Source organism: Eumetopias jubatus, unplaced genomic scaffold, assembly GCF_037043125.1.
Source record: "Eumetopias jubatus isolate StellerSeaLion01/CBP00866 unplaced genomic scaffold, mEumJub1_p1.0 scaffold_12, whole genome shotgun sequence".
In the NCBI taxonomy this organism is placed as follows: Eukaryota; Metazoa; Chordata; class Mammalia; order Carnivora; family Otariidae; genus Eumetopias; species Eumetopias jubatus.
Window position 1 is genome coordinate 106,337,492 of NW_028274818.1, and position 26,821 is coordinate 106,364,312.

The following is a 26,821-nucleotide window of genomic DNA, read 5'->3' on the forward strand; positions in this document are numbered from 1 at the left end:
TTTAGAGAAAAATCAATCTTTTATTTCCCCTTACCTACAACAGCGCTTTGCCACCCGGGCTGCACGGGGGATCATTCAAAAATAGTGACCCTAGGCCCCAGCCCCACCTGGGCCGTTTTCTTCCGGTTGGGTTTTGTTTCTATTTTTTTTCTTTTTAATTTAATGTGCGTTAGGCTTGAGAGCCACTAACCCAAAAGGACCATAATTTTATGAAATTAAACCATTAGGAATTTAATCATATTACAGGCTGAAAGCTGCAGACTAAAATAGCTCAGGCCACTGCAGCAGAGGGAGGCCTGAGTGACTTTCAAGGCGTTCTTCCTATTTCTGTGACAGACTCTTGCTTGTACACGTGCACACGTTCAAGTGCAGAACAAAAAACGTGGCAAGCAATGCTCCATGTGGTTTGAAAAGGTTCTCGAGATCACTTCTAAGGATCTGGTAATTTTTCTTAAAACAGCAGGTTCTTTTGCAAACAAGTGACTAGTTAAAAACCCTGCTTTTGGAAACAGAAAAATCTGCAATAAAATGTGTAGTTCTATAAAATGAGAAGCGTTGTCAGCTCTGAGAAATGACATCCAGGTTGGCAATGTGTCTCATGGTCGGCCTTCCGTGGGGACAGTTCCAGGGATGGTCCATCTCGCCCATGTGGGTAATGAGTTTCTTCATCTCGCTTGTGTTAAGAGCAGTTCCAATCATCACCTGAATAGGAGACAGCGATTTAAAGTTTTATTGGTTTTGGGCAGAATAACAACTCTTCAGGAGCATTTTTCTCTGAAACAAAGATGGACCAGATTACAACTCCACAACAACATTCCCCGAGAAATCTTCCTCCGAGGAACCCTACCTACCCTCTACCATCTCAGGCCCCCACCTTTCTGGGAAATCCAGGCCCTCGGTGACTCCCGCACAGCAGCAGACCTCGGCCAGAGGCGCCGACCAAACCTGCCCAGGATCCCACCAGTCTCGGCGGCTCCACCACGGCCTGTGGCCCGCTGCCCTGCCCTGTCACCTCGGCGCCCGCAGGGCCCCCTAACAGGCCTCCCTGCGGCCCCCTTCCAGCCGTTCTCCACTCAGCAGCCAGCAATTCCTTTTATTTACTTATTTTTAAAGATTTTATTTATTCATTTGACAGAAAGAGAGACAGCGAGAGAGGGAACACAAGCAGGGGGAGCGGGAGAGGGAGAAGCAGGCTTGCCACTGAGCAGGAAGCCAGACGTGGGACTCGATCCCAGGACCCCGGGATCATGGCCTGAGCTGAAGGCAGACACTTAACAACTGAGCCACCCAGGTGCCCCTATCTTTAAAAAAAAAAAAGGCACGGGCGCCTGGGTGGCTCAGTTGGTTAAGCGACTGCCTTCGGCTCAGGTCATGATCCTGGAGTCCCGGGATCGAGTCCCACATCGGACTCCCTGCTCGGCAGGGAGTCTGCTTCTCCCTCTGACCCTCTTCCCTCTCATGCTATCTCTCATTCTCTCTCTCAAATAAATAAATAAAATCTTTATAAATAAATAAATAAATAAATAAAATAAAAAAAAAGGCACGTCAGATCACACACATGGCTCACCTTCTCAGCTCTTGCCTCGCACCTGGATAAGAGCCCACATGCATCACCTGATTTGGCCCTCCCTGGCCTTTGTGCCCCCGCACCTGCAAGCACGCATCCCTCCCTGCTCCCACTCCAGCAGCCCATCTCTTACAGATGGACTCCGCAAGCACCTGCCCCAGGACCTTGGCACCGGCTATGCCCTCTGCCCAGGAGACTCTGTCCCCAGATACTTGCATGTCTCACTGCCCCTCCCTTCAGGCTTCTGTCCCTGACTCCAAGCACTCCCCGTCTGTCCCTCTGTGGCCCTCACCCTGCTTTTCTCCACAGCACATTTCTCTATCTGACATATACGTGGCAATGAGCGGGGTCCACGCAAACACAGAGACACTGAGCCCCTGAGAAACAAGAAGAGATGGTGACAGGCGACAAGCCTGAGCCTATGCATCCCCTTCCTTCTTCCACGTGCCACGCACCGCCCCAGAGGCAGGACACGCAGCAGGCCTCTGCCATGCTGGAGAGAAACAGGCAACTATCAAGCAGGGGGCTGTGCCTGAGGGCCTGGGAGAGGCTGCTTCAGAGGCGTGCTCAGGGGGAGCTGAGGATGGAGGGAGCCAGGTCCGTGAAGGAGGGAGGTGAGGCGGGAGGAAGGCTGGAGCGGCTGCGGAACTGGAAGGTGGCCTGTGTGGCGGGAGCTGAGCGAGCAGACAGGGCTGAAGGGCCGGCAGGGCAGAGCTTGGGCCCCTCGGGGTGCGGCAGAGGGGAGCCCATAAGGCTCAGCACACAGGACAAGGAAGAGCTGCAGCACCAAGGGCCTGCCGGGGTGCAGAGAGAGCTTGAGGCACGTTGAGACAGGGTTCTAAGATGCCCGGCTGTTAGCACAGGCCCGTCTGCACGGCCTCCCACTCACCCCAGGACTGGGACACCAGCACAAGGTCTTCCTCAAACAAAGCCCCGCAGATGGAAGGCAGATCCGGGCCCCGCTCTCTGCTCTAAGTGACCCCCTCCGTGGAGTAATGTTATCCAACCCCAAAGCTGTAAAGTGCCCCAAGTTTTCCCTCCGGCACTGACATTGCCCCTGAGCTCTGATTCATTAATCTGACCGCTTTCAGACCACGTCCAATTACAGCCTGATGGGGCCTCAGATACAACACAGCTTTTAGGCCACCCCTCCCCCAAAAGTGAGCAAGCCGCTGCTTTCCCCGCCGCCCCCTCTCCGCTCTAGCAACGGCTTTACAAATCCTTCCGTCGGCGACGGGCACCTCACCGGGCGCCCTGTTGCAACGGCCCGCTCTCCGCCATCACAGCCTCCAAGCAGCGCGAGCTCCCAGGGGCCCGCCGGGACCGCCAGACCCCATGCCGGGGGGCCCCAGACGCCGCTGCGCTCGCATCCTGGCCCCGCTCCCATCACACAGGCAGCCTCGGGCTGGGTTCAAACACCCCCATCCCACCACCTCCCCATCTTCGCACTTGCTGTCTCCTCTGTTTGGAGGGCTCATCCCCGAGGGGCTCCATGTCCCCTCCAGGCATCAGCTCAGATGCCCCCTCCTCGGACAGCCCTTCCCTGGCCGTCACCTCGACGGCTTGCCTGGGTTTCCGTGGCCACTCCCCAGCTCCTCGCTGTTCTAACTTCTTTTCTGAACCTGTTGGTGTTGGAGGTTGTCATTATTTTGCTTACATCTTTCCCTCCCCACTAAATCATAAGCTCCACAAGGGCGAGGACCTCACCCTTCTTGTCACCTGGGCAGCCCCCAGCACCTGGACAGGCCGGGCCACACAGCCAGGGCTCAGGGAGTATCTGATGAAGGGAGGGCGTCCCGGCCGCTCCCAGGGGCCAGGTGATCCAGATGCACCTACCTGGACATCAGACCGATCACCCACCACTGCCACCACCTCTGGGACAGCCTGAGCGGCGGCAGTGCAACAGGGCACCCAGTGAGGTGCCCACCGACGGAAGGACCTGCAAAGCCCCGCGCAGTGGCCTTTAGGGCCGGCAGGAGCAACGGTCATCTGCCCATGTTCCTCCCCATCCACAGACAAACCACGGGCCTAGAAAGCTCACCGCTCTGGGATCGGCGAAAGCTCTATCAGAGCATGCTGCTTGCAATTACGGGACAGAGGTCAGAGACAGCGCCGACCCTGGCTTCCGGGGCACATGTGCTTACAGAAGCTCGTGGCTGTGTTCCATACAACGACCCACGGCAGTCCCGGCCACTGTGCCCGCAGACGAGCGTTCTTTACTTACGGACTTCCGACAGGCTCTGGAGGCAAACATCTGCCTGACTCGGGAAGGGCGGCACATAACCCCAGGACTGTCGCTCAGCATAAAGATCAGCTCGTCGATGTCCTGGGGTCCGAAGGTCCAGTTTTTACTAGTTGGCAAAGAAATCAATTTAGCTCTTTTGGTGACTGGAGCTAAAAGAATAAGATTTGGAGAAGACTCGGTTATTTGAAGAGCACGTGTCCCTCCAGTGCTATGTGATCACGAACGCCGGGAGAGGAAAGCAGCAACACTTTCTGGGGGAACCGTGTCCATCTCTGATGAAATACACTGAACCACAGAACCTCAAAGACTGTTCCTGGCGCTAACAGGACGCACCTCGTAGTCCTAATAACTCACCCCCTTCGTCGATAACAAAATCAAAGCCGTTCTTTCTGAATATCTCCAGGTTTTCTATGAGAACAGCTTCATTGACAGCCGTTAAGTTGAGAGTCTGGGGTCTGAAAGAACAGAGAGGAGACTCAAACCCAGTTTTGAAGTTAAACCTTTAGCTATAAAGCAAAAGGGAAACCGAACCAGTACGTGCTTCTCTGAATTCCTTTCAAAGAGCAACGCGAGGGTGCCTGGGTGGCTCAGTTGGTTAAGCGACTGCCTTCGGCTCAGGTCATGATCCCGGAATCCTGGGATCGAGCCCCACATCGGGCTCCTGGCTCAGCGGGGAGCCTGCTTCTCCCTCTGACCCTCTCCCCTCTCATGCTGTTTCTCTCTCGCTCGCTCTCTAATAAATAAAACCTTTAAAAAATATATATATATAAAAAAAGAGCAACGTGAGTAGCAACACTTTCTTGAGCTACATGCCTTTCCGGTCACATAACTGCCTGAGAATTCCCCTTCGATCTTCTTTTATTAAAGTTAAAATGACCACAAAAGCAGCTGGCTTTCCTCAGTCTGCCACCCCACCCCCACGGCCCCAGGCTTCTCTCAATCCGCTCCTTAAAGATAACGGGAGAACATGAAGATGGCATTTTCCCTCCCGTGCTATGTTACAGACCTCTGAAAGCAGAATAAAGAGCATTTGTTTGCTATCCTGCCCCTTCCGAGCCTGCAATATTCCTCTCTCCATCTATCTGCGGGGCAATCCGTCCATCTGTCCTCCTGGAATCACCGAGCCCTTAATGAGACAGACTGATAAAGGCAGGAGATAGGATGGCCAGGTCTCCACCCTCATGGAGTAAGAGACCGGTGGGGAAGAATGCCATTCATCAAGCAGTCAAACTATAATTACAAAGCACGCAGCCAATCAGGAAGAAGAGACACCCAGTCCATAAGAGCACAGAGCAAGTGAGACCGACCTAGAGACAGGGGTCAGGGAAGGTGTCCTGAGGTGTCTCCTTGAGCATGGAGAACGAGGAGGTGAGGGCGTAGGAAGGGCCAGACCATGCAGGGCCTGGTGGGAAAGGATAGACCTATGATCATTATCCTTGAAATATGGCCCACCAGGAACCCCGAGTGGCCTGTGATTACCTGAGCCAACCTGAAATGCCACGAACGAGACATTATTTATGTAAAATGGCTGAAAAATAAAAGACCTCTGTGAAAAAGGCAGAAATAATTAAGCATGATAAAGCAGCTTATTTTTTAAAAGATTTTATTTACCTATTTTAGAGAGCATGAGTGGGGGGAGGGGCAGAGGGAGAGAATCTTCAAGCAGACTCCCTGCTGAGCGCGGAGCTCTATGCTGGGCTCGATCTTACAACCCTGAGATCATGACCCAAGCCAAAACCAAGAGTCAGACAATTAATCGACTATGCCACCCAGGCGCCCTGATAAAGTAGCTTATTGAATGTCTTTATTGTTACCATTTACACCCGCTGAAAATAAACAGAATTCATCCATTCCATAGGAAATCGAGTACTCCGTAAACTCAGTGTATTTTCCCCGCTGACTATTGTAGTTGAACATTTCTTCACGCTGGGATCTACTCTTGTTGGGATCTGAGTGTATTTCTCTACGTCACTGAATTTCCCAAGTAAAAATTCAGGACCTCTTCTTCTAACTTGGCTTATGGACTTCTGGTTTACACGATACACCCTACCACCTTGTAAAGCGGTCAGTGTAAAATGGGCAGTTTGGCAAAGGAGAGAGAAATACCAAATTCTGCAGTGACTAATCAGGGGACCTGACCTCGTCTAGCTGAGGACTGACACACAGGCTGGCTGCCTTTCTGAACACACGACATACCATAAATTGCCCTTCATCAAGATGATTTTTCTGGCCAACGAGAAAAGGCAAAAGGCTTGATAATTAACACATAACGGGGTGCCCGGGTGGCTTAGTCAGTTAAACGTCTGTCATCGGCTCAGGTCATAATCCCAGGGTCCTGGCATCGAGCCCCGCATTGGGCTCCCTGCTCGGCGGGAAGCCTGCTTCTCCCTCTCCCACTCCCCTTGCTTGTGTTCCCTCTCTTGCTGTGTCTCTCTCTGTCAAATAAATAAAATCTTAAAAAAAAAAAAATGACACATTAGCTGTATGACCTTGGGAAAGTTACCTAACCGCTGTTTGTGCGCCTCTGTGCAATCACCTGTGAAGCGATGGTGGGAACAGTAGCCACCTCGTAGGTCTGGGAGGATTAAATGAGTTAGTGCGTGTAAATGTGTTTCAACAGTGCCTGGCACCTAACAAGCACTCAGTAAATGGCAGCTATGACTATTATTATGTAAAAAATATAAAAATCTGCCATAGGGATGCTTGTGGCTAAAAAACAGAGACACACACACATATAAGCTCTTAGGTTTTAAACTTTAGGTGTGAAGACAACACGGAGAATTCTGAACAGCAGAATGAACTTACGCTATGAGCCTTTGACCCTGGAGGGCAGTGTGTTGCTGCAGCATCTCAAAGTTGTACTTCTCGTCCGTAGCATGCTGGTCCACTATGAAGATGTCTGCATTCAGTTTAGTGATTATAAATCCCAAGTTAAACTGCCCAATGATCTCCATTTCCGCGAACATCGCTTTACTGCATGTAGAAAATGTTCATTATGAGACGTTACAATTTTAAAAGATTACTTTTCATAGACTGTAATACAACACAATACAAAAACATAAAACAGAAAGTTCCTAATGATTCCACTTTCTTTTTTTAAGATTTTGTTTATTTGAGAGAGAGAGGACACACAAGCGAGGTGAGGGGAAAGGCAGACTCCCCGCTGAGCAGGGAGCCTGATGCAGGGCTTGATCCCAGGACCCTGAGATCATGACCCGAGCTGAAGGTAGATGCTTAACCGATTGAGCCACCCCAGCACCCCTAATAATGCCACTTTCTAAAGATAACATTAGTTATTCATCCAGCTCCCCAGAGATATATTAGTTACGACTGTTCATTTGGCACATAAGCTCCCAGACTTTTGTCTACGTGTTGTTTTAAACAAACAAAAATGGAATCCTAATTCTTCATGCTGTTCTACTTCCATCACTTAACAATGCATCTTAGGTGCTTTCTCAGACCCACATGGATAGATCTCCTTCATTCTTTTCAGTGGCATACAGGAACTCACTGTGTGCATGTACCATAATTTGTCTGACAAATTCCCTACTAAAGGACATTTCAGCTGTTTCCATTTCAAGTAATACAAAAAAACGTTGCAACAAACGTTCACGGACATAAATCCGCACTATTCTGGGGGCATTTCTATATGATAAACCCCTAGATGTGGACGTACATTTTTTTTACTTTGATGGACCTACAGAAGTTTGCACTCCCACCAGCAGTGTATAAAACTACCTGTTTACCAATCCCGGGTATCAATCGTTCTGATACCTGCTAAGTTCACCAACAGGTAGTTTGGTTGGTGGCTCCGAAGTCTAACTCCGTGAGTGACTGCGGGCATCAGTGTAGACGTGGCTCAGAACCACCACTGATCTCCATGGGGACGCTGACATTGCCATTCTCCACCCCACACAACTCATGAGCATCGGCCCTGTGGCCGCAGGACATGAGACTGTCAGAGCTGCCGCCGAAGCGCGCTGGTTCTCAGACGGTCCTGAGACAGTCCCTTCTTTCTGTAAGCGCTCCAGCGAGGAAGGTCCCTCCCACAGCACAGAAGCCACCTGGACCCCCGTGGGACCTACTCGGGTGGGTGCCTCACCAGTCAACCATGGGTGAGAGTCAAACAGTGATGCCTCCGTGCGCCACGGGTTACTAACCTCCCATTTCCTGTTGGCAAGGAGCCGAGCACGGAGCTCAAGTTCAAGGGCAGGACCAAACCAATCCCCAAACCCTGTCTTCAAAGGTGTGTCTCCTGGGACCATTCCTAGTAGTGATTCCATGTCAGAATCCACAAGCCACAAAAGCCACACCCATGATTTGAACAGGGAAAAATCCTAACAAGGTACTGGAAACCAGTATAAGGTGATTAACTACTTAGCTAAGAAACACAGGAGTAGCAAAGGCAGAAGGCAGCTCCCACCTCCAGGAATGAGGGAGTGCGTCCAAAGAAGGAACTCCTGCAAGAGCACCCCTCCCTCTCCCCGGCTGAGCTTCAGACCTGCAGCCCACCGGATCAAAATAAGTCCGCTAGGTCGGCTGCAGCAAGAGAGTGAGCAATGCTGGGCCTGCTGCTGGCAGCTGCCTTGTAGGAGGAAAAGACAAGGGCCGCCAAGAAGCAAGGAGAGAAGCCGGGCTCGGGCAGTGTCTTGCGATGTCCCTCCGGTGCCCCCTACTGACAAAGTCTGGCAGCGCCCCAGAAAAGAAGGCTTATAAGGTCCAGGCACCAGGGTTGCAAAGTAGGGCAAAGTACAGTGGATTTGAGCTGAGAGGCAACACACGGGTAAGTGGCACGAAGGCCAACTCCCTGGCTCTGATTCTGTGCTCCGGCTCCCCAGGTAGATACCCCACGGGAAGAACCTGTACCGGCCCGAAGACTCAGGCATTCAGTCTTTGCAGGTGTATCTCCCACCATGAACTAAAACATAGCAAAACTTTACGACTTTGATGTATTTAGTTATAACTCAAAATATAAACACAAAAGCTGGTAAACACGACCACAGTACCTTCAATTACTGCCTATTCTTTCACTCGGAATGTGTCTCAGGAAAAAGTCTTCAGCAGAACCACAGCTCAGAACCAAGAAGCAATCCAGCAGCTGTGCACTGAAGGCCAGAAGCCAATGCTGGGCCCACTGTGCATCAGGGTTCTCCAAGTGACCAACTGGGGTACCTGTCAAAATGCAGACTCCTGGGACCCATGCCCACGATCTACCAGATCTACTAAGCAGAATCTCCCGAGGCTGGCCATAAGTGCTGCTTTTCAAACAAGCTTCCTCATCGATTGTTATGTGCACCCAAATTCCAGAACCATGACGACAGGTGATCGATGAATATTTGTTGATTTAAAATCACTATTTTGGGGGCACCTGGGTGGCTCAGTTGGTTAAGCATCCACCTTTGGCTCAGGTCTTGATCTCAGGGTCCTGGGATCAACCTCTGCCTGCACTGGGCTCCCTGCTCAGTAGGGAATCTGCTTGTCCTTCTTCCTCTGCCTCTCCCCCTGCTCATGCTCGCTCTCTCTCAAATAAAATCTTTAAAAAAAATCACTATTTTTAAAAATTACAGTTGATTTCACTCACTGAGAGGACTAAAAGAATCCAAGGGGAAAGTATAATTAGTTTTCATTTTGGGCACCTTCCAGGTCTTTCCCCATCAAGCACGTGTTCCATGATCATGCGTGTGCGTGAGCAAGGAGCCTGGCTCATCCCTGCATCCCTCAGGGTTCACAGGCCCCAGAGCCCACCGGAAGAGGCTCACCTCCATTAATCACACACGCGTTAAAGGAACTATTTCCTGAAAACCCTTCTCAATGTAAGCTAGGCACTGTGGATATCAAGGGAGTATAATAAATTGGTTGCTGTTGAAGACTTGATCGTCAAAATTAAGCAAAGCCTAGCAGTCCAGACTAAAAGTGCCACAAAATCTCAATGCACTCTGTACAAGTCACAGCATATGTCAGTACCTGCTCAGACAAAACACATACAACATTTAAAAAGATAAAAGTTAAACATTTCAAGAGAATTCATCATTTTTAGAAATCACATTATACATGATTATTCTCAACAAAGTGATGGTGACGAGTATTTTCTACTATCAGTATTAACAGTTTTCTCTAAATTGACTCCCTTTATTACTTAGTCTTACCGGAGGCAATCCTCTGGAAATCACAAGTTTGACAATGCATTACAATTTCTGGTAATCAATCAATAATGAGGGACGCCTGGTTGGCTCAGTTGGTTAAGCATCTGCCTTCAGTTCAGGCCATGATCCCAGGGTCCTGGGATCAAGTCCCTGCTGAGCAGGGAGCCTGCTTCTCCCTCTGCCTGCCTCTCCCCATTTGTGTGCGTGCACACACATGTGCTCTCTCTCTGACAAATAAATAAAACTTTTAAAAAATAATAAATAGGGGCGCCTGGGTGGCTCAGCCATTAAGTGTCTGCCTTCGGCTCGGGTCATGATCCCAGGGTCCTGGGATCGAGCCCCACATCGGGCTCCCTGCTCGGCGGAAAGCCCGCTTCTCCCTCTCCCACTCCCCCTGCTTGTGGTCCTGCTCTCACTAATTCTGTCAAATAAATAAAATCTTTAAAATAAATAAATAAATACAATAAAATATTTTTAAAAATAAATCAATAACAAGAAATGGCAATGTCTCCAAAAGTCACCATGAATTCAGTGCAGGGAGGAGATGCTGTGAGCTGGAAACCTTCACGAAGAGGAATGAGGTGGGGATCAACGAAGGACTGATTAATTCTGACTGATGGAAAGGATGTGCAAAGAAAACCTAAGGAAACAATTCTTGAAAGGTTTCACAGAGAAAGAGTTCTTTAAAGAAAATTAATTTGCCACGTATGAGAGGCAACAAAAAGGAGGTGAAAGGAAAAAGCATCACCAAGGATGCACCAGTGAGGCTAATTGATGACCAATCCGTGGAGGGGAGACAGACTCCAAAATCAGAATCTTCGAGAAGGAGCACTGAGAAGGCAGAGAAAGGGGGCTAGGAGAGGAAGAGAGAGGAGCTCAGGCAGGTCTGAGGTGGGGATGTGCCAGGTCTGTGGTGCCGGGAAGGCCCTCAGGCAGGTCCGTCTGTCCGGCAGCCAGAGGACCAGACCCTGGAGCTGAGGCGGGGCCACACCGGTGCCCTAAGCCAGGAGAGGAGAGGCGGGCGGAGCAGAAGACACCCAGGGGAGCAAAAGCAGAGCCTGGAAGGATCAGCCTTGTCCCCTGCTGCAGCTCACGGTCACGAGCACAAACCCTCCTAAGGAAGAACTTTACCTTATCTCTTTTCTGAGTTCTTCCTCTGCGGCTTGGTTTTCTCCTGGGCAAATCTTGGCCCTGAACTTCCTACAATTCTGTGCGCCTTCTCTTCGCTGTTCTTGTTGTTGCAACTGCTTTATTCGTTGAGCTAAAGAGCCCATAGAAAAGGCCAGGGGCACTATTTTCTTATGGATTTTAACAGCCACGTCAACCTGAAATGCTGGTGAGGTCTGAGTCTTCACCAACCCTTGGCAGGTGTCAGAACTGAAAGGAATTCCATCTTTCTTAAAACGCTTTGTGTTTGAGGAGGACACATCGGCGGGCCGAGGCAAGACTCCATGTGTCCGACCGCCATCCTCCTGGTCTAGATGGCCTTCGGGGTCTGCAGAGCGACGGTCAGTCTCAGGTGACTCCGCCCGAGACTCCACACTTCCTTGGGAAATCTCCTTGCTGGCGTGACCGCCCACTTCGGGGCTGCCGAGCCCTTCCTCCGGGCTGGCTGATGGGCAGCTATGCCCCAAGTCCTGCTCCATGTCCCCCCTGTCCCTGCGGTCACAGGGGCCCTTAGCTGAACGCACCACCTCCTCTTGGGGGCCACGCGAGTCTGTGCCAGGAATGGGCCTCCGGGCGCAGAGAGAGCCTGAAGCGCCGGGAAGCTGTTCGTGTCTCTTCTGTCTCGGGGAAACCCGCCTCGGTTCTGGGCTCTTCAGGCCCTCAGGCCTGTCCTCCGTCGTGTGCCGAAGAGAAAAGGTCTCTCTCAGTCTGGAAATGGTCACTGCCCTTTTCTCTTCTCCGGTCCTTAACGAAGCGGGACTATCCGGCTTTGCTGGCTGAGGCTTGTCCATCTCTGCCGAGTGCATTTTTACTACGTGACCTGAGTAGATAAATGAACAGAGAAGAGTATCAGGGGCTGCACGGAAATGGAATCAGAGGGTGTTTCCACTTGAACAGGCACTTCACAAAAGCAGGGATCCAAACGGCTGATCAAACATATGAAAACGGTTCCACGTTCATCATAAAGGGCACATGAATTAAAACCACAGCGGGATGCTACTGTATACTCACCAGCGCGGGTAAAAACTTAAGACACGACAAAAGTTCACGAGGGTGAGGATCAAAAGGAATATTTACATACTGCTGGGGATAATGAAATCGGTAGGATGGCTTTGGAAAACCCTCTGGGGGGAGCTCCTGAATCTAAGCAAGCCGGCACTGCTGCTCCCATTGGAAATGGCACCCATGCCCGCCAAAGCCACAGACGGGGGTGTTCTTGGCTGTGTGAGTCACAACAGCCCAATCCCGGAAATGACACAACTGTCCACAAACAAACCATGGCATGTAAATACAAGGGAATGCTGTACAGCAAAGAGAGGGAACGCATCAGGTGCCCCATGTGACACGGATGAGTCATACGAGACACTGAAACAAATCCCAAAAAAGCCTACATACTAGGTGGCTTCAAATTAAAAGCAGGTAGAACGAATCTGTGGTGTCAGAAGTCAGGAAAACGGTCACCACCGGGGGAGGCGGTGGAAGAAAAGGAGTCCCAGGGTGGTTTAGGGGTGCTATTCCTTGACCTCAGGGCTCACACACTTACGTGTGTTTCTGTATTCAGTTAAATGGCTGAAAAGGGACATTGGTTCAACTGTGCCTTGGGATGCCCCAATATTCTGAGCAGGTTATCTTTATAGGGTAGCCTCTGGCAAAGTGTTTGTGAGTGGGCTCAGAGATGCCACCCTGGCCAGTTCCACAAAGATTGTGTATGCAACGGCCCATCCTCCACCCCATCCCCACGCACACCCACATCCGTAGCACCCCACACCGAGAGCAAGCAGGGCCGATGGGGGCTCCCAGCATCCACATCAAAGCTCCACCACTCTACTGTCTAAGTTTCTGTGCTCAAGCCCCACCTCAGCCCTCGGGAACTTCACCTCCACCTTATTCCGGGATTATCAAAACGAGAGCCTGCCTGCTATCTTCCAAATCTACCTCTCCCCACCCCTGCGGTGTTAGGGAATGTGAGGACAGAGCTGCTCCGTATCCCTGCCCCTCCCCTAAGACCCCGACTTACAGCAACTCCTCTACCTTCTGTTTACAAAGCCTCATCCCCAAACCATTTCCTCTCGCTGGGAGCAATACTCATCTGTCACCTTAGCTTTCCACCAAACCCTAGTTTCAGCTCCCTCAGCAGCTCTGGTCTTCCCCCCTCAGAGGACACAACGAGGGGCACCCACCACCTCCATCTCTGCACATACAAACATGGAGATCGGGGCGAGCTGGCCTACAGAAGACAGAATGCACCCCAAGGAGCAGATATGGCCATCAGGGGAGGTAGTAGCCAACTCTTCCCTCTGCCAAGGAGGGCATCTGGGGCTCAACTCTGGTCCCCCGCCCAGATGTCCCGGCTACACGTGGTTTGGATAAAAAAGAATCAAACTACTTAAACAGACGGCTGATCACGTATGACCAGGCAGTAAAATAATAACTGTGCATATTACTATTACAGATATGGATCAGCTTTGTAGCAATGCTCATTCCAACATACCACTCAGTGTAGAAGGCACGGGGGTGACGTGTGGGAAAATGGCAGAGTGAGGGCCCCAGAAACTCCCCACTCCATCAAACAAATGAGAAAATGGGCAAAAGTGGTCAGAATTGGCTTTTTCAGAGCTCTGGAAATGAACAAAAGGCTTGCAGCCGAAACAGGAGTGTTTACTAAAGAGAAACAGTTGAGTCTTGGCAAGACCACATCCCCAGATCTGCCGGACGTGCCTGCCATTTCTCTCGTTAATCAGATTTCCTCACGTCTACACTGTCGAGTGTGACACATCCTCTGTCTAAAGAGGACATTTCATTCCGTGTCCAAAAAAACTATCCCTCAGGAAAAAAATAAGGAAAAGTATCACAATAGCTGTGAGTTTAAGAAGCTGTCCATACACCCGTATTTCTCTCACCTTCCATATCCAACAACGGCTGCTGAGAGACATTGAGTTTGTTGACGTCGCTGTCAAACATTCCTACCAAAGATGTCTTTAAAACTGCCAATAGAAGTTTCTCCTCTTGTAGTAAAATTTGCCTTTTATCTGGAGTGACATTGATATCAACACATTCTAAGGCAAAAAAAAAAAAAAAAGATACTTCTTGTGTTTAAAATCACCTTTAACAACAGAAATTTCCCCATCTACTATTTTTTTCACTTGCACTTACCGAAAGTACTATTTTTTTTTTAAGATTTTATTTATTTATTAGAGAGAGAGAGAGAGAGAATGAGCAGAGGGAGGGGCAGAGGGAAAGGGAGAAGCAGGCTCCCCACTGAGCAGGGAGCCTGATGTGGGACTCCATCCCAGGACCCCAAGATCATGACCTGAGCCTAAGGGTGCTGCTTAACCGACTGAGCCACCCAGGTGCCCCCTGAAAGTACTATTAAAAACATTGCAATGAAAAAAAAAATTGCAATGTCCAGATTAAAATTCATAAACTATAAAATTAACTCTTTCAAATAAACAAGAAAAAGATAAACCATTTATTAAATGGATGGAATATGCAAGTATTCGAATGGGTAATTTACAAAAAAAAAAGCAAATAAACACATGAAAACATATGACAGAAAACTATAAGTTAAAATGAGGTCCTTCTATCACCCACTGAATTTGGTGAAATATAACACTACCCAGTATACCACTGGTAGACGAGTGAATTAATACAGCATGATCAGTCACAGACACGGTAATTCTAGCTCTAGAAATGTATCTTAAGTAATAACCAAAGTTACAGATAACAATTTAATTATAAAGATAGTATTTAAATTTCTAAAACCTGAAGACAGCTTAAAAAAGGCTAAAAATTAAAAAGTTTAAGATACTGGGCGACTTGCTGGCTCAGATATTGGGCGACTTGCTGGCTCAGTTGGTTAAGCGTATGACTCCTGGATTCAGATCAGGTCACGACCTCAGGGTCATGGGATCAAGCCCCGCGTCCGGCTCTGCACTCAGCAGGGAGTCTGTTCGGATATTATTTCCTTCTGCCCCTTATCCCCTGCTTGTGCATGCACATGCAAGCTCTCTCTCTCAAATAAATAAATCTTAAAAAAAAAAAGGTCTAAGATACATCAGTATATGGGAATATAATGAATGCAGCTACTAAAATCATGTTTCTGAATAATTTTTAATGACATAGAAGAAAGAAAACATTCATGTCTAAGGATAAAGAGCTTAATACAAACTTACTCAAAATTATTTTCTTCCTGCAAAGGCTATGAGCAGGTATGTATATCACTACCTATTTTTTTAAGGTGTGTACATATCTCTAAGTGCCTAGAAAAAATACTAGGTAACAATAAACTCAAATTTTCCCAATCAGAAGAAAAATATGCATTATTTTCAAAATCAGGGAGAATATTTAGTTTGCTTTCTCCCTTGGGTGCCAGGAAAAAGTCACATTGTCCTGATAATACAAGTAACCTGGTCTCAAGCAGAAAGCAGAAAAGCCTGTATAAAAAATTAGTCTATAAAATTAAAAGTCTGAATGTAAAAAAACAAAAAAGAAAAATACATTATCAGTAAGTATTGCTACAAAAGTCTCTTTCCAGTCATTATCAGTGCTTTATAATTTCACTTTATTCTTTTATGGGTAAGTCAGCAATGTGGCAGAGAGCTCAGTGGAACTTACCTGAATCCACAGAAATGTTAAGAACAACAAATGGATATTGATGTCGATTATACATGTGATAGACCTCGTTCACAAGTCTGGAAACCTACATACAAAACAAAGATTAAAAAAGAACATCTGTCCCCCAACACGCTGTTCTAACTAGAGGGATGTATTTTAACAGCTTTATCGAGGCAGAGTGGTCCTGCAATGAAGTACATGTATTCAAAGTATTCACTTTGGTAAGTTTACAGTCAAGGTCAGTAAGACTATAATCAAGATCATCAAGGGGCGCCTGGGTGGCTCAGTTAAGCGTCTGCCTTTGGCTTGGGTCATGATCCCAGAATCCTGGGATCGAGCCCCGCATCGGGCTCCCTGCTCAGCGGGAAGCCTGCTTCTCCCTCTTCCACTCCCCCTGCTTGTGTTCCCTCTCTCGCTGTGTCTCTCTCTGTCAAAAAGATAAATAAAATCTTAAAAAAAAAAAAAAGATCATCAATACATCCATTGCCCAAAAAAGTTTCCTCGTGCCCCTCAAAGGGATATTTTTAATCACCAACCCCTAAGCCTGAATCTTTTTCCAATCCAAAGACACTTTTGAAGAAATAGCAAAAGATAGAGGCGCAGCCTATTTATTTATCTATTGGTTATGTTAACTCCAGTGTTGTTAACATGCTGCAGGTGCAATTTAAATGCTCATTAAACACATGCTAAGATACACAGAAATGTATTTACATGACTTTATAATGCGATTATTAAACGGGGTCAGAGACAAACGATAAAATCGCACCTTCTATAATGCAGTGGACAATGCAGAGGTTGAACCACATCTGTTAGAAGTCATTTTAAAGTATCACTGGAAATCAGAACCCGTGACTCAGGTACAATGTTGCTAAAGATGCAAAATCAAAACTGAACCACTAGGATGCCTGGGTGACTCAGTAGTTAAGCATCTGCCTTCAGCTCAGGTCATGATCCCAGAGTCCTGGGATCGAGTCTTACATCGGGCTCCCTGCTCAGCGGGGAGTCTGCTTCTCCCTCTGCCTGCCACTCCCCCTGCTTGTGCTGTTTCTCTCTCTCGCTCTCTCTGACAAATAAATAAAATCTTGAAAAATAAAAAAAAAAAAAACTGAACCACTAATATCCATGTAACCCTATCAGGACAAACAGCTTCAGTATGAGGCAGAAGGTATCTGGGCCCTAATTTTCCTGAAAAATGGACAGAAGAGGAGAAAATACAAAGCATATGCTCATGTGTCAGTCTTGACTGAAAAGTCCACATGATGGTGAATGTTGAGATGTTTACTTTGTACAAATAGTGATAATTTCTATGGTAATAAAGATGTGGGTTATCAATATGTATACACACATACACACACACATAACTGAAACAACTGTATAGAAGACTCTTTTTTTTAACTATTTATTTGAGAGAGAGAATGAGAGAGAGAGCACATGAGAGGGGGGAGGGTCAGAGGAAGAAGCAGACTCCCTGCTGAGCAGGGAGCCCGATGCAGGACTCGATCCCGGGACTCCAGGATCATGACCTGAGTCGAAGGCAGTCACTTAACCAACTGAGCCACCCAGGCGCCCAGTAGACTTCTTTAAATGGCTGAAATAAGATAATTTAAAGCCATGTTTCCGAGTCAAAGTCCTATGTTTCATGTAAATTGCCTGTGTCAGGAGACCTTATTAGATAATGAATAAAATTAAAAGTTAAAGACAAAAAGAAAAGACTAATACAGAAAAATCTTTAAATACCTTTGCTGGGTCACAAGGCCGCCCGTTGATGAAGAAAAACTGTCTATCTGTTGAACTTCTTCCAACACCGTGAGCACAGTGAGAGATGAAGCCTGAGATGCTGTTCAATGTCCATACAGTAAGGGCAGGATTCCAGAATGAAAAGGGTTAGTAACACATCAGAGAGCACGTTCTTAAAGTAAAAACAAAAACAGGATACCTGGTGACGTGCTAAGTATTAACATTTCAGTTAATGCGTATCTGTGTTCCATTCTGATAAATCATAAAAAGAACACAGACCTTGCAGAATGTTCTACAGCCTGCGGTCAACAAATCCACCACATGCAATGCAGTGGGTTCAAAACGGATTTGCTTCAGCTCTCCTCTCACACTCACCCTATTAAATTCTTGGCCTCCATGCATGGAATGAGTTTCACCTCAGACTCACATTCTGGAACCTTCCAGCTGATCCCACTGGCTAAGGAGTCTAACTACTTGTATTCATGATATCTGCCTACATTGCCTGCCCTTTAAAAATCTGCTCTCCATCAGCAAACTCCTGTCTACTAAGGTGTTGTAAAAGTGCTTACTCTACTCGTGAACTACCTCAGGGATATGCGCACTTCTATTAAGAACAGACTGTCCACAGTGAGTCCCCACCTTTCATTTTAGGCATATAAGTCACAGGCAAGTGGAGGGAGAGTGAGCGACATGGGCCATCCCACATCCAATCCCAAGTAGGGAAAATGCCAATTTTTCTTACACTAAAGGTAATGATGCCGGACAAGATGCTGGGTAAGGCATGAACTAAAGGGAACAGCCTCTTATTACGCTCTGCCGAATCCCCACAAAGCACAACCTGTACGTAAATTAAAAGTTATTCTAACTGATCACTAAACATTGTCTTTACCGGGCGCCTGGGTGGCTCAGATGGGTAAGCGTCTGCCTTCGGCTCAGGTCATGATCCCAGGGTCCTGGGATCGAGTCCCGCATCAGGCTCCCTGCTCCTTGGGAGCCTGCTTCTCCCTCTGCCTCTCTCTCTCTCTCTGTCTCTCATGAATAAATAAATAAAAAGTTAAAAAAAAAAATTGTCTTTACCACAAAGGCAAATTCAACAGGAAACTCCCTAAAATGCACCAGGGACTCAGAATATTGAACAAATTAAGTAACAGACCCCTTTACAGAAATCCTCTTTCTGGGGAGCCTGGGTGGTTCAGTCGGTTAAGCATCTGCCTTTGGCTCAGATCATGATCCCAGGGTCCTCGGACTGAGCCCCAAATCAGGCTCTCTGCTCAAGGAGAGCCTGCCTCTCCATCTCCTCCCTGCTCATGCTCTCTCTCGCTATCTCTCTCCTCTCTCAAATAAGTAAAATCTTAAAAAAAAAAAAAAGAAGAAGAAAGAAAGGAATCCTCTTTCTCAGCAATAATGCCTACAATTTTATAATGAACGTAAGAAACTATAAGCCTTGGGGTGCCTGGCAGGCTCAGTCAGTAGAGCATATAACTCTTGACGTCGGGGTTGTGAGTTTGAGCCCCACTCGTAGCATAGAGTTTACTTAAAAAAAAAAAAAAAAACTAAATTAAATTCAAGTTTAAAAAAATTTAAAAGCGCACCTGGGTAGCTCAGTCAGTTAAGCGTCTGCCTTTGGCTCAGGTCATGATCCCAGGGAGCTGGGATGGAGCCCCGCAGCAGGCTCCTTGCTCAGTGGGGAACCTGCTTCTCCCTCTCCCCTCTGCTCATGCTCTCTCTCAAATAAATAAATAAAATCTTTAAAAAAATAAATAAAATAAATTTTAAAATTTAAAAAATTTTTAAAAAGAAACTATAAGCCTTAAAATCACTATCTTTAAAAACAAAAAACTCCAGAGAAAACATCTGATTGCAATCTCCGCCCAACAGAAATCTACTCACTGAAACAGGGTATTCAGAGCATCTGCTCCGCTCAGCCCATACTCTTCACAAACGGAGTCACTAGGGGGCAGCTGAACAAAGGGAATGAGGCTTTGCAGCTAAAAGAAAACAAGATTCACAGTTAATTCCTAACAAAAGTAGGATGAACCTAACTTCAGAGAGGAAGATACAGAACGAGGGCTTTGTGCGTTTTCTTTCCCCGGTCAGGCTACTCACATGAAGAGCACAGAGTCTCGACAGCTGCTTTTGGCAGTAAAAATAACTGTAATTTTTTTATTAGAAAGATGAACCACTTGAGCTCATACTTATCCATAACCGATACATTGCCCACAACATATTTTTTCAGATAGAGAGTAAAAGGAGTGTTTTCTTCTCTAGAATAAAATAAAACAATCTTTCAGCTCTCAACATTAATTTTTGTGGGGGCGCCTGGGTGGCTCAGTCGTTAAGCGTCTGCCTTCGGCTCAGGTCATGATCCCAGGGTCCTGGGATCGAGCCCCACATGGGAATCCCTGCTCTGCAGGAAGCCTGCTTCTCCCTCTCCCACTCCCCCTGCTTGTGTTCCCTCTCTCGCTGTGTCTCTGTCAAATAAATAAATATTTTTTTTAAAAAATTAATTTTTATGATAAGTACCTAATTCAAAAATCAATTATTAAGGGTGCCTGGCTGGCTCAGTCCACGGAGTGTGTGACTCTTGATCTCAGGGTTTGTAAGTTCGAGCCCCACGTTGGGCGTAGAGCTTACTTAAAAATAAAAATCTTTAAAAAAGGAAAATCAATTACTGGATTTTATTCTCTATTCTTTGGAAAGGACAGTGGAAACCTGTTCTCACTACGAGAGCAATAAAATGTTTCTTAAATAACTGGTCACCACTACCTGTTTCTGCCCAAACACCGATGCAATATTTTCCTTTATGCTGGCACTCCCACTGGTGCATACCACCGGCTGCCGTTTCCCTTGCCCAACCTGATTGCTGCAACTGACGCGGACGCCTGCTGAAATGATACAGTATGCATGTAAGACCTGGACCATTTTGGCGTACTCCTGTGTAAAAAACACAAATGCAAGACTCCACGTCACTTTAACCCTACAAGAATTAAATGATTCAAGTTAAAACATCCAACTCAAGGTTCTCATATCAGCGCACAACTAAGGCAGATTATCCCTGAAAGAATGAGCCATGAATCATCTCCCACGTATATCTCTGTACGTGGTGTAAAAGAGAACTCATAGGCTTAGGTTTCTAGCCATACCTCTCTCATGCCCACGGTGTCCATGCCCACTGCTCCAATTTTATTTCCATGTGTTTTTTTTTTTTTAGAGAGAGAAAAAGCATGAGCAGGGATGGGGGAAAGGAAGGAGCAGAGGGAGAGAGAGAATCTCAAGAAGACTCCCCACTGAGCACAGAGCCTGACACCGGGCTCGATCCCACAACCCTGAGATCATGACCTGAGCTGAAATCAAGAGTCAGACACTCAACTGACTGAGCCACCCAGGCACCCCCATGCCTGCTGCTATAAAAATCAAAAAGTGCGTTCCCTTAGGCCTTGCAATCCTTCCTCTAGAATTTTATTCTTATAGAAAGAGTGGCACAGTCAAATGTATATTACAAAAATGTTCACTGGAACAATCGGTAATTGTGAAAAATTAAAAACATAAGCAACCGTCAACAAGGAGCTAATTATGGGATATCCATAACATGACAGAATGATAAAGAACAAAATTATGAGTCAGCCAAAAAAGATACCTACAATATATAATAGGATCCTAATTGTTAAGATAAAAATTGAAACATATGCATAAAGGTTCTATACATCTGTATACATGTTTGGATATACACCAAACTCTGGGAGGTCAGCAGACACAATATCAACTTTCTACCACATACAACTCTACATTACTTAAATGTTCCATATTCTGTATTGCTTGATTTCATTATACTAATTAACTCATCTCAAAAATTTTTTCAAGATTTATAAAAACATGAAACTAAAAAGAGTCTGGAGAGACATAGACCAATCCATCAACAGTGGTCCTCTCTGGCAAGTACGAGTTCTTTATTCCTATAATTTCTGAAGCACTGATTTTTTACCATGAGGTACAAAAAAAGTTTTTCTCTCTACAAAATTTTTTCATTTTTAAATAAAAAAGAAAGGGATGCCTGTGTGGCTCAGTCGGTTAAGCATCTGCGTTCAGCTCAGGTCATGATCCCAGGATCCTGGGATCACATCGGGCTCCTTGCTCAGTAGGGAGCTGCTTCTCCTTCTGCCTGCTTCTCTCTCTCTCTCTGACAAATAAATAAAATCTTTAATAAATAAACAAGAAAGAAAAAATGTAGGGGCGCCTGGGTGGCTCAGTCGTTAAGCATCTGCCTTCGGCTCAGGTCGTGATCCCAGGGTCCTGGGATCAAGCCCCGCATTGGGCTGCTCCGCGGGAAGCCTGCTTCTCCCACCCCCCTCCCCCTGCTTGTGTTCCCTCTCTCGCTGTGTCTCTGTCAAATAAATAAATAAAATCTTAAAAAAAAAAAAAGTCATGATGGAGGGCACCTGGGTGGCTGAGTCGTTAAGTGTCTGCCTTCAGCTCGGGTCATGATCCCAGAGTCCTGGGATCGAGCCCCGCACTGGGCTCCCTGCTCAGCGGGGAGTCTGCTTCTCCCTCTCCCTGCCCGCCCCCCCCCGCTTGTGTTCCCTCCCTCACTGTTGTCTCTCTCTGTCAAATAAATAAAATCTTTAAAAAAAAAAAAGTTGTAATAATTCATTTTTCAGGAAACCAAGAAAAATAATCTTACTAAAAGACTACAGATAGGGGGCACCCGGGTGGCTCAGTCAGTTGAGTGTCCAACTCCTGATTTTGGCTCAGGTTGCTATCTCAGGGTTGTGAGATGGAGCACCGCAATGGGCTCCGCACTCAGCACAGAGTCTGCTCGAGATTCTCTCTCTCCCTCTCCTGCTCCTCCCCCTGCTCATGTGCACACACTCTCTCTAAATAAAATCCTTAATAAAAACAAACAAAACTACAGATAAAATTAAAACATGTTACTTCTTAAAGAACCCATTCCCATGTTACAACACTTAATAAATGTGCTTTGGTGGGAGTAAATCAACCTAAAGTTCAGTCTTTGGTGGGAAAAGGCAAACTAAGCACTTCCCAAAAAAATTCGGGGAAGAGAATTCACTGAGGAGTTAACTTCAGTTTACTTTTGTGTGGGGGATCTTTTACTACGTATGTACATTACGCCACCAACGCTCTGGGAAGCTGGGTTTCTGGATTTACTGTACCTTCTTAATATTCCTTTGAAACTCCTTATGGCGCACAGGCAGTGTATAAAATAGCTGCTGCACACTGACAGTCGTCCCTCTGGGTCGTGGGTGGGGGGTTTTCTGGACAATTTTCCCATTGTGATCAAACACCAGTCGAGTCCCAACCTTCGCGGATGTGTGGCAGGTAGAAATAGTCACATCACTGTGAGAGAGAGCAGGCGCCACGGGGTCAGAAATTCACAGGTGCTGGGCATCACATGCTCATTTTCTTACTTCTGTTCTCTAAAACCCCTCCTGAAAAAATGCTGACCCCTCTGAGATCATCCAAGAAAGTTTCTATGAGTGAGGAGTCATCGTAGAATCTAAGGTTTCGCACCTAACAGACAGTGAGACAGAGAGTTCTGTAAATGTTCTGTTTTGATAAAAGCTTTGATATTTGTTTTTTGGATAAACTGCAAAACAAAAGATCTCAAAGCTTACATATTAACGAATAAAGATGTATTTCTCAGTTTTATTCCTACAGTTCTAACACAATTTTTAACAAGGATCCAAAAAATATTATGGTTCCAATGTATAAATAATTATTCATAGAAATTTGAAATGTGTTAAATATAATAAGAACTTTGGTTAAATTTTTTTCCTAAATGTTTTAATAAATTAAAACCGACCTGTCTGTAACTTACAATCCTTGTGCTATTTTGACACTGAGAAGTTACTGCTTTAACAAGGGCAACAATTTTTTTTACAAGACTATTTACTTCACTTCGTTGCTTACATTTCAGAAGTATTACCACTCTGATTGGCAGTAAGATAAAACGGAATGTGGAAGTTAGAGCTTGAGGCATTTCAGGATGGAAAAGTATAAGCAACCACTAATCCATACGTTTTCATTTTCAGAGATTTTTATAAGGGGTCGAGTTAGTAGACAAAAATATTGTTATCACCTCAGTGCACAAAGTGAGCTCAGAGCTTCCCCCCGAAAGCCAAAAGTTTCAACCTGAGTTAGGTCAGCAAAGTCTTGAATCTTAGAAGTATGATGTTTCAGAGCTGAAAGAGAGGTGCACAGTAAGACCCAAGATGTCTCAAGTGATATGCCACTGAATAGTCACAATACCTACCAAAGTAACTGGTCATTACAAAAAAAAAGTCATTTTTGCGTTTCCTAAGACAGTGTTACTCAAAGTTTTTGAAACATTTTGCCCACGTATTTTAAAAGAGGATTAGAAAAATTCAACTTACTTAAGCCTTCAAAGTTTTCTTCTTCTACCCCACATCCATTGTCTGAAACTTCAATGAGATCCACCCCATAGTCTCTAAGCCTTAGATCTGAAAAGTTTAACATATTAATTTCTCAAAGAACTGATCCATTAAAAGCCTTTATACTGACAGTATTTATTTATAACTTACCTAATGCAAAGATGAGTCGTAACTATACTCACTTAAATGTACTATTGTCATTTGGTATATTTCATTTTTTTAAAGGTCTTCTTGGCAATTTATTAACCCAGATAAAATAGTTTTTTCTTTCCTTCCTTCCTATCTCTCTTTCAAAAGGATAATTTTAACACAGTCATTAAAGAGATTAGGCTATGGAATCAGACTTCCCAGAATATTATCCTCGCTGTAGAACCTCAAAAAAAAGTAAATTCCTGTGCTTTCATTTTCTTATTTGTAAAACAGATAAAATATAACAATAATTCCTATCTCATAAAGTTGTTCTGCATCTTAAAAATAGCCGTGTGGCACATTAGTAAGAACACGATAAAAGTTAACTGCTTTTATTATTACTACTATCTACCTAAGTATTAGGTACCTAAGAGATGCTAAATTTAAGTTTAAAAAATAAAATTTCTCAGTATACCAACATTTGATTGTCTCATTACAATCACAAGGGTTTCTTGAATAAGAGTATAAATTGATGGTTCCCTGTGGCTTAAAACTGTCCCGAACTTACCAATAGTAGTGGCTCCGGCATCCACACTATTTTCAACCAACTCCTTCACAGCAGTACTTAGACTGAGTACCACCTGTCCAGAACAAATCTGATGGACTGACTTCTGATCGATAGGTTTGATGGCCTTAGCAAGTTCTGTACTAAAGACACCAGTTACAAGAAACAAAGTGAGTATGCATTTATTATGTATTTTCATCCTGGTTTTAACTGCAGGAAATGATTCATCTCTGTTAATAGTTAATGTGTCCAATGCATTCGTTTATTAGATTAACATATCCATCGATTACATTCACAAATATAAATGTTGTCCTACAAGTCTTACACTTCTGTCAAAAAAATCTTCTGAATAGATACTTCCAATGCAATGGATATTTAGAAATTTAATTATGCTGGGATCTACGAAACACATGTACCCCCAACCTATGGGCCAATAATCTTTGGCAACAGTGGGATCTTCTTCTGAGAAGCGAAAGCAACACTTCTCACATGATTTGAAAACCCAAGGGTATGGTAGGAAATACAGAGTGTTTATGTGAAAATCAAAACCATCTTAGAAACTGGGTACCTGTTCTAAAACTATTTCCACAGGAGCCTTTGAATCTCCCTTCCAAATCCAGGCCATTAACTGCTGTTTTGGCTAAAACCCCTAAAGTTCTTGCTGTACCTACTTTAAGAGTTACACAACCAATTTGTTTCTACTTTCTCCCTATTCCAAACCACCCTCCATGCTACCAGCAGTTACTTTAGAAATCACAAATCTGGACAAATAACTTCTTTGCTTAAAAAATCTACTAGCATAGGGGTGCCTGGCTGGATCATTTGGAGGAACATGGGACTCCTGATCTCGGCGTCCTGGGTTTGAGCCCCATATTGGGTGCAGAGATTACTAAAAAAAAAAAACAGACTTCAGGGGAAAAAAAAATCTAGCATCTACTGTCTGCTATATGAAAATCTAGTCATATGAAAAACCAGACCCCAGTCTACTTTTCTTTCTCTCCAATCCTCCATTCACCAATTTTACCTATATTCTAGTCACAGCAAACTGTTTCCTGAATATTGCAAGCTCTTTTAGACACTGCACCTTGTCTATACAGGTCTGTCTAGACCGTTCCCCTCTTCCTCCTCTGCCTGGCAAACTCCTGCTCATCCCAAGAATGCATTCCTTATGTTCATTAATTTAGCAATTTCTTGTAAGCGGCTTAATTGGTAATGTGGGTTTAATAGAACCCAGGAGCCTCCCTCCGAGAGAAATCTTTGGGTAGCCTCCCACAACTGCTAACACACAGCAGACCCTCAATAAACCCTTATAAAATAAGCAACAAACATCTTTACTCTTCGTTCTACCTTGCAAAAAATTTCATTCAGGTTTTTCTTAAATGAGAAAACTGCAGATGACAACACAAAATGGAAAGAAGTTTCCCTGACACTCACTTATTTGGCAACACACCATAGGCCACAAATCCACTTCCAATATTTATTTTGAGGACGGGGGGGGGGATGAAACATTGAAACACACGGACAGCGAATTTGGGTTCAGGAACCTGACACTGAACGCAGCAAGGCTAGCCGGAGATTCGCCCCTCCGAACTGGGTTACCAGCCAGCAGTGACGTACTCAAGGGGATGCAAAAGTTCTGCATTTTTTAAAAACTGTGAGGCTATGCAAATTAGCATGTGCCTTGAAGCCTCCCCCAAATAACCTCAATTTTCAAATAAAAGAAAAGAGAAAGAAACCAGGTAGAAAGGAAATGAGTTCAGTTTCGCGGGATGTCGTGCTCCGGCTGCCAGTCCACGGACGCGTCCAGACGTCTGGGCAGAGCCCGCCTGGGAGCGGGACGGATCCCCCCGCCCACCCCGACCGTAAAGCGCCCCAAAGGACAGCGGGTCCGGGGAGCGCCGAGGAGCCCGCTCCGGGGCCTCCACGCGGGCTCGCCCAGCGCCGCGGTCTCCTTCCCCTCCCTTCCCGGGGTCTGGAACGCCGTGGGCCTCCGGGAGGGCGACCGCGAGGGGACACTGCACGCACCGCTCACCTCGGCCCTTCCGCCCGCTCCATGGATCCAGCACCTGACCCGCCTCCGGGACTCGGAACAGTTCCCGCCGCCGCTCCCACGGAGGCTCTGCCTCCCTGCCGCCCATTGGCTGCTTCCGACGCTGTGCCCCGCCCCTTCCGGATGGGACAGCCGGCGCTTCCCACTCCTCCTTCTTGCCGATTGGTTGTGTAAAAAGTCGAGGCCGTGACGTCCAG

The 26,821-nt window shown here is 46.1% G+C and overlaps 1 protein-coding gene across 4 annotated transcripts; it reads right to left on the reverse strand.

The window, feature by feature from the left end:
• Window positions 1-26,786, reverse strand: PMS2 (PMS1 homolog 2, mismatch repair system component). Of its 4 annotated transcripts, none has more exons than XM_028088520.2 (15): window positions 26,607-26,782; window positions 24,578-24,712; window positions 23,863-23,949; window positions 23,568-23,670; window positions 22,642-22,825; window positions 20,240-20,407; window positions 19,364-19,461; window positions 17,474-17,573; window positions 15,737-15,821; window positions 14,023-14,178; window positions 11,087-11,942; window positions 6,618-6,785; window positions 4,167-4,267; window positions 3,792-3,961; window positions 1-702 (listed from the first exon to the last, which is right to left on the reverse strand). In XM_028088520.2, the coding sequence occupies exons 1-15, from the start codon at window positions 26,710-26,712 to the stop codon at window positions 559-561; spliced, it is 2,661 nt and encodes an 886-aa protein (XP_027944321.1). In that variant the 5' UTR covers window positions 26,713-26,782; the 3' UTR covers window positions 1-558. The 4 variants fall into 4 exon arrangements, with proteins under 4 accessions (XP_027944321.1, XP_027944322.1, XP_087872843.1 ...); XM_028088521.1 differs by having other exon boundaries at window positions 24,578-24,717; window positions 26,607-26,699; XM_088016716.1 differs by lacking the exons at window positions 1-702; window positions 4,167-4,267 and having other exon boundaries at window positions 3,839-3,961; window positions 26,607-26,786.
• Between the last annotated feature and the right edge of the window lie 35 nt (window positions 26,787-26,821).

Excerpts from the sequence above, each read along its gene's own strand:
- PMS2 (XM_028088520.2), bottom strand. The coding sequence starts at position 26,712 with ATGGGCGGCAGGGAGGCAGAGCCTCCGTGGGAGCGGCGGCGGGAACTG. Across the intron at positions 14,179-15,736 it reads TAACATTTCTGTGGATTCAG|AATGTGTTGATATCAATGTC; the intron begins GTAAGTTCCACT and ends TTTTTGCCTTAG. Across the intron at positions 6,786-11,086 it reads GAACTCAGAAAAGAGATAAG|TAAAGCGATGTTCGCGGAAA; the intron begins GTAAAGTTCTTC and ends TTCTACATGCAG.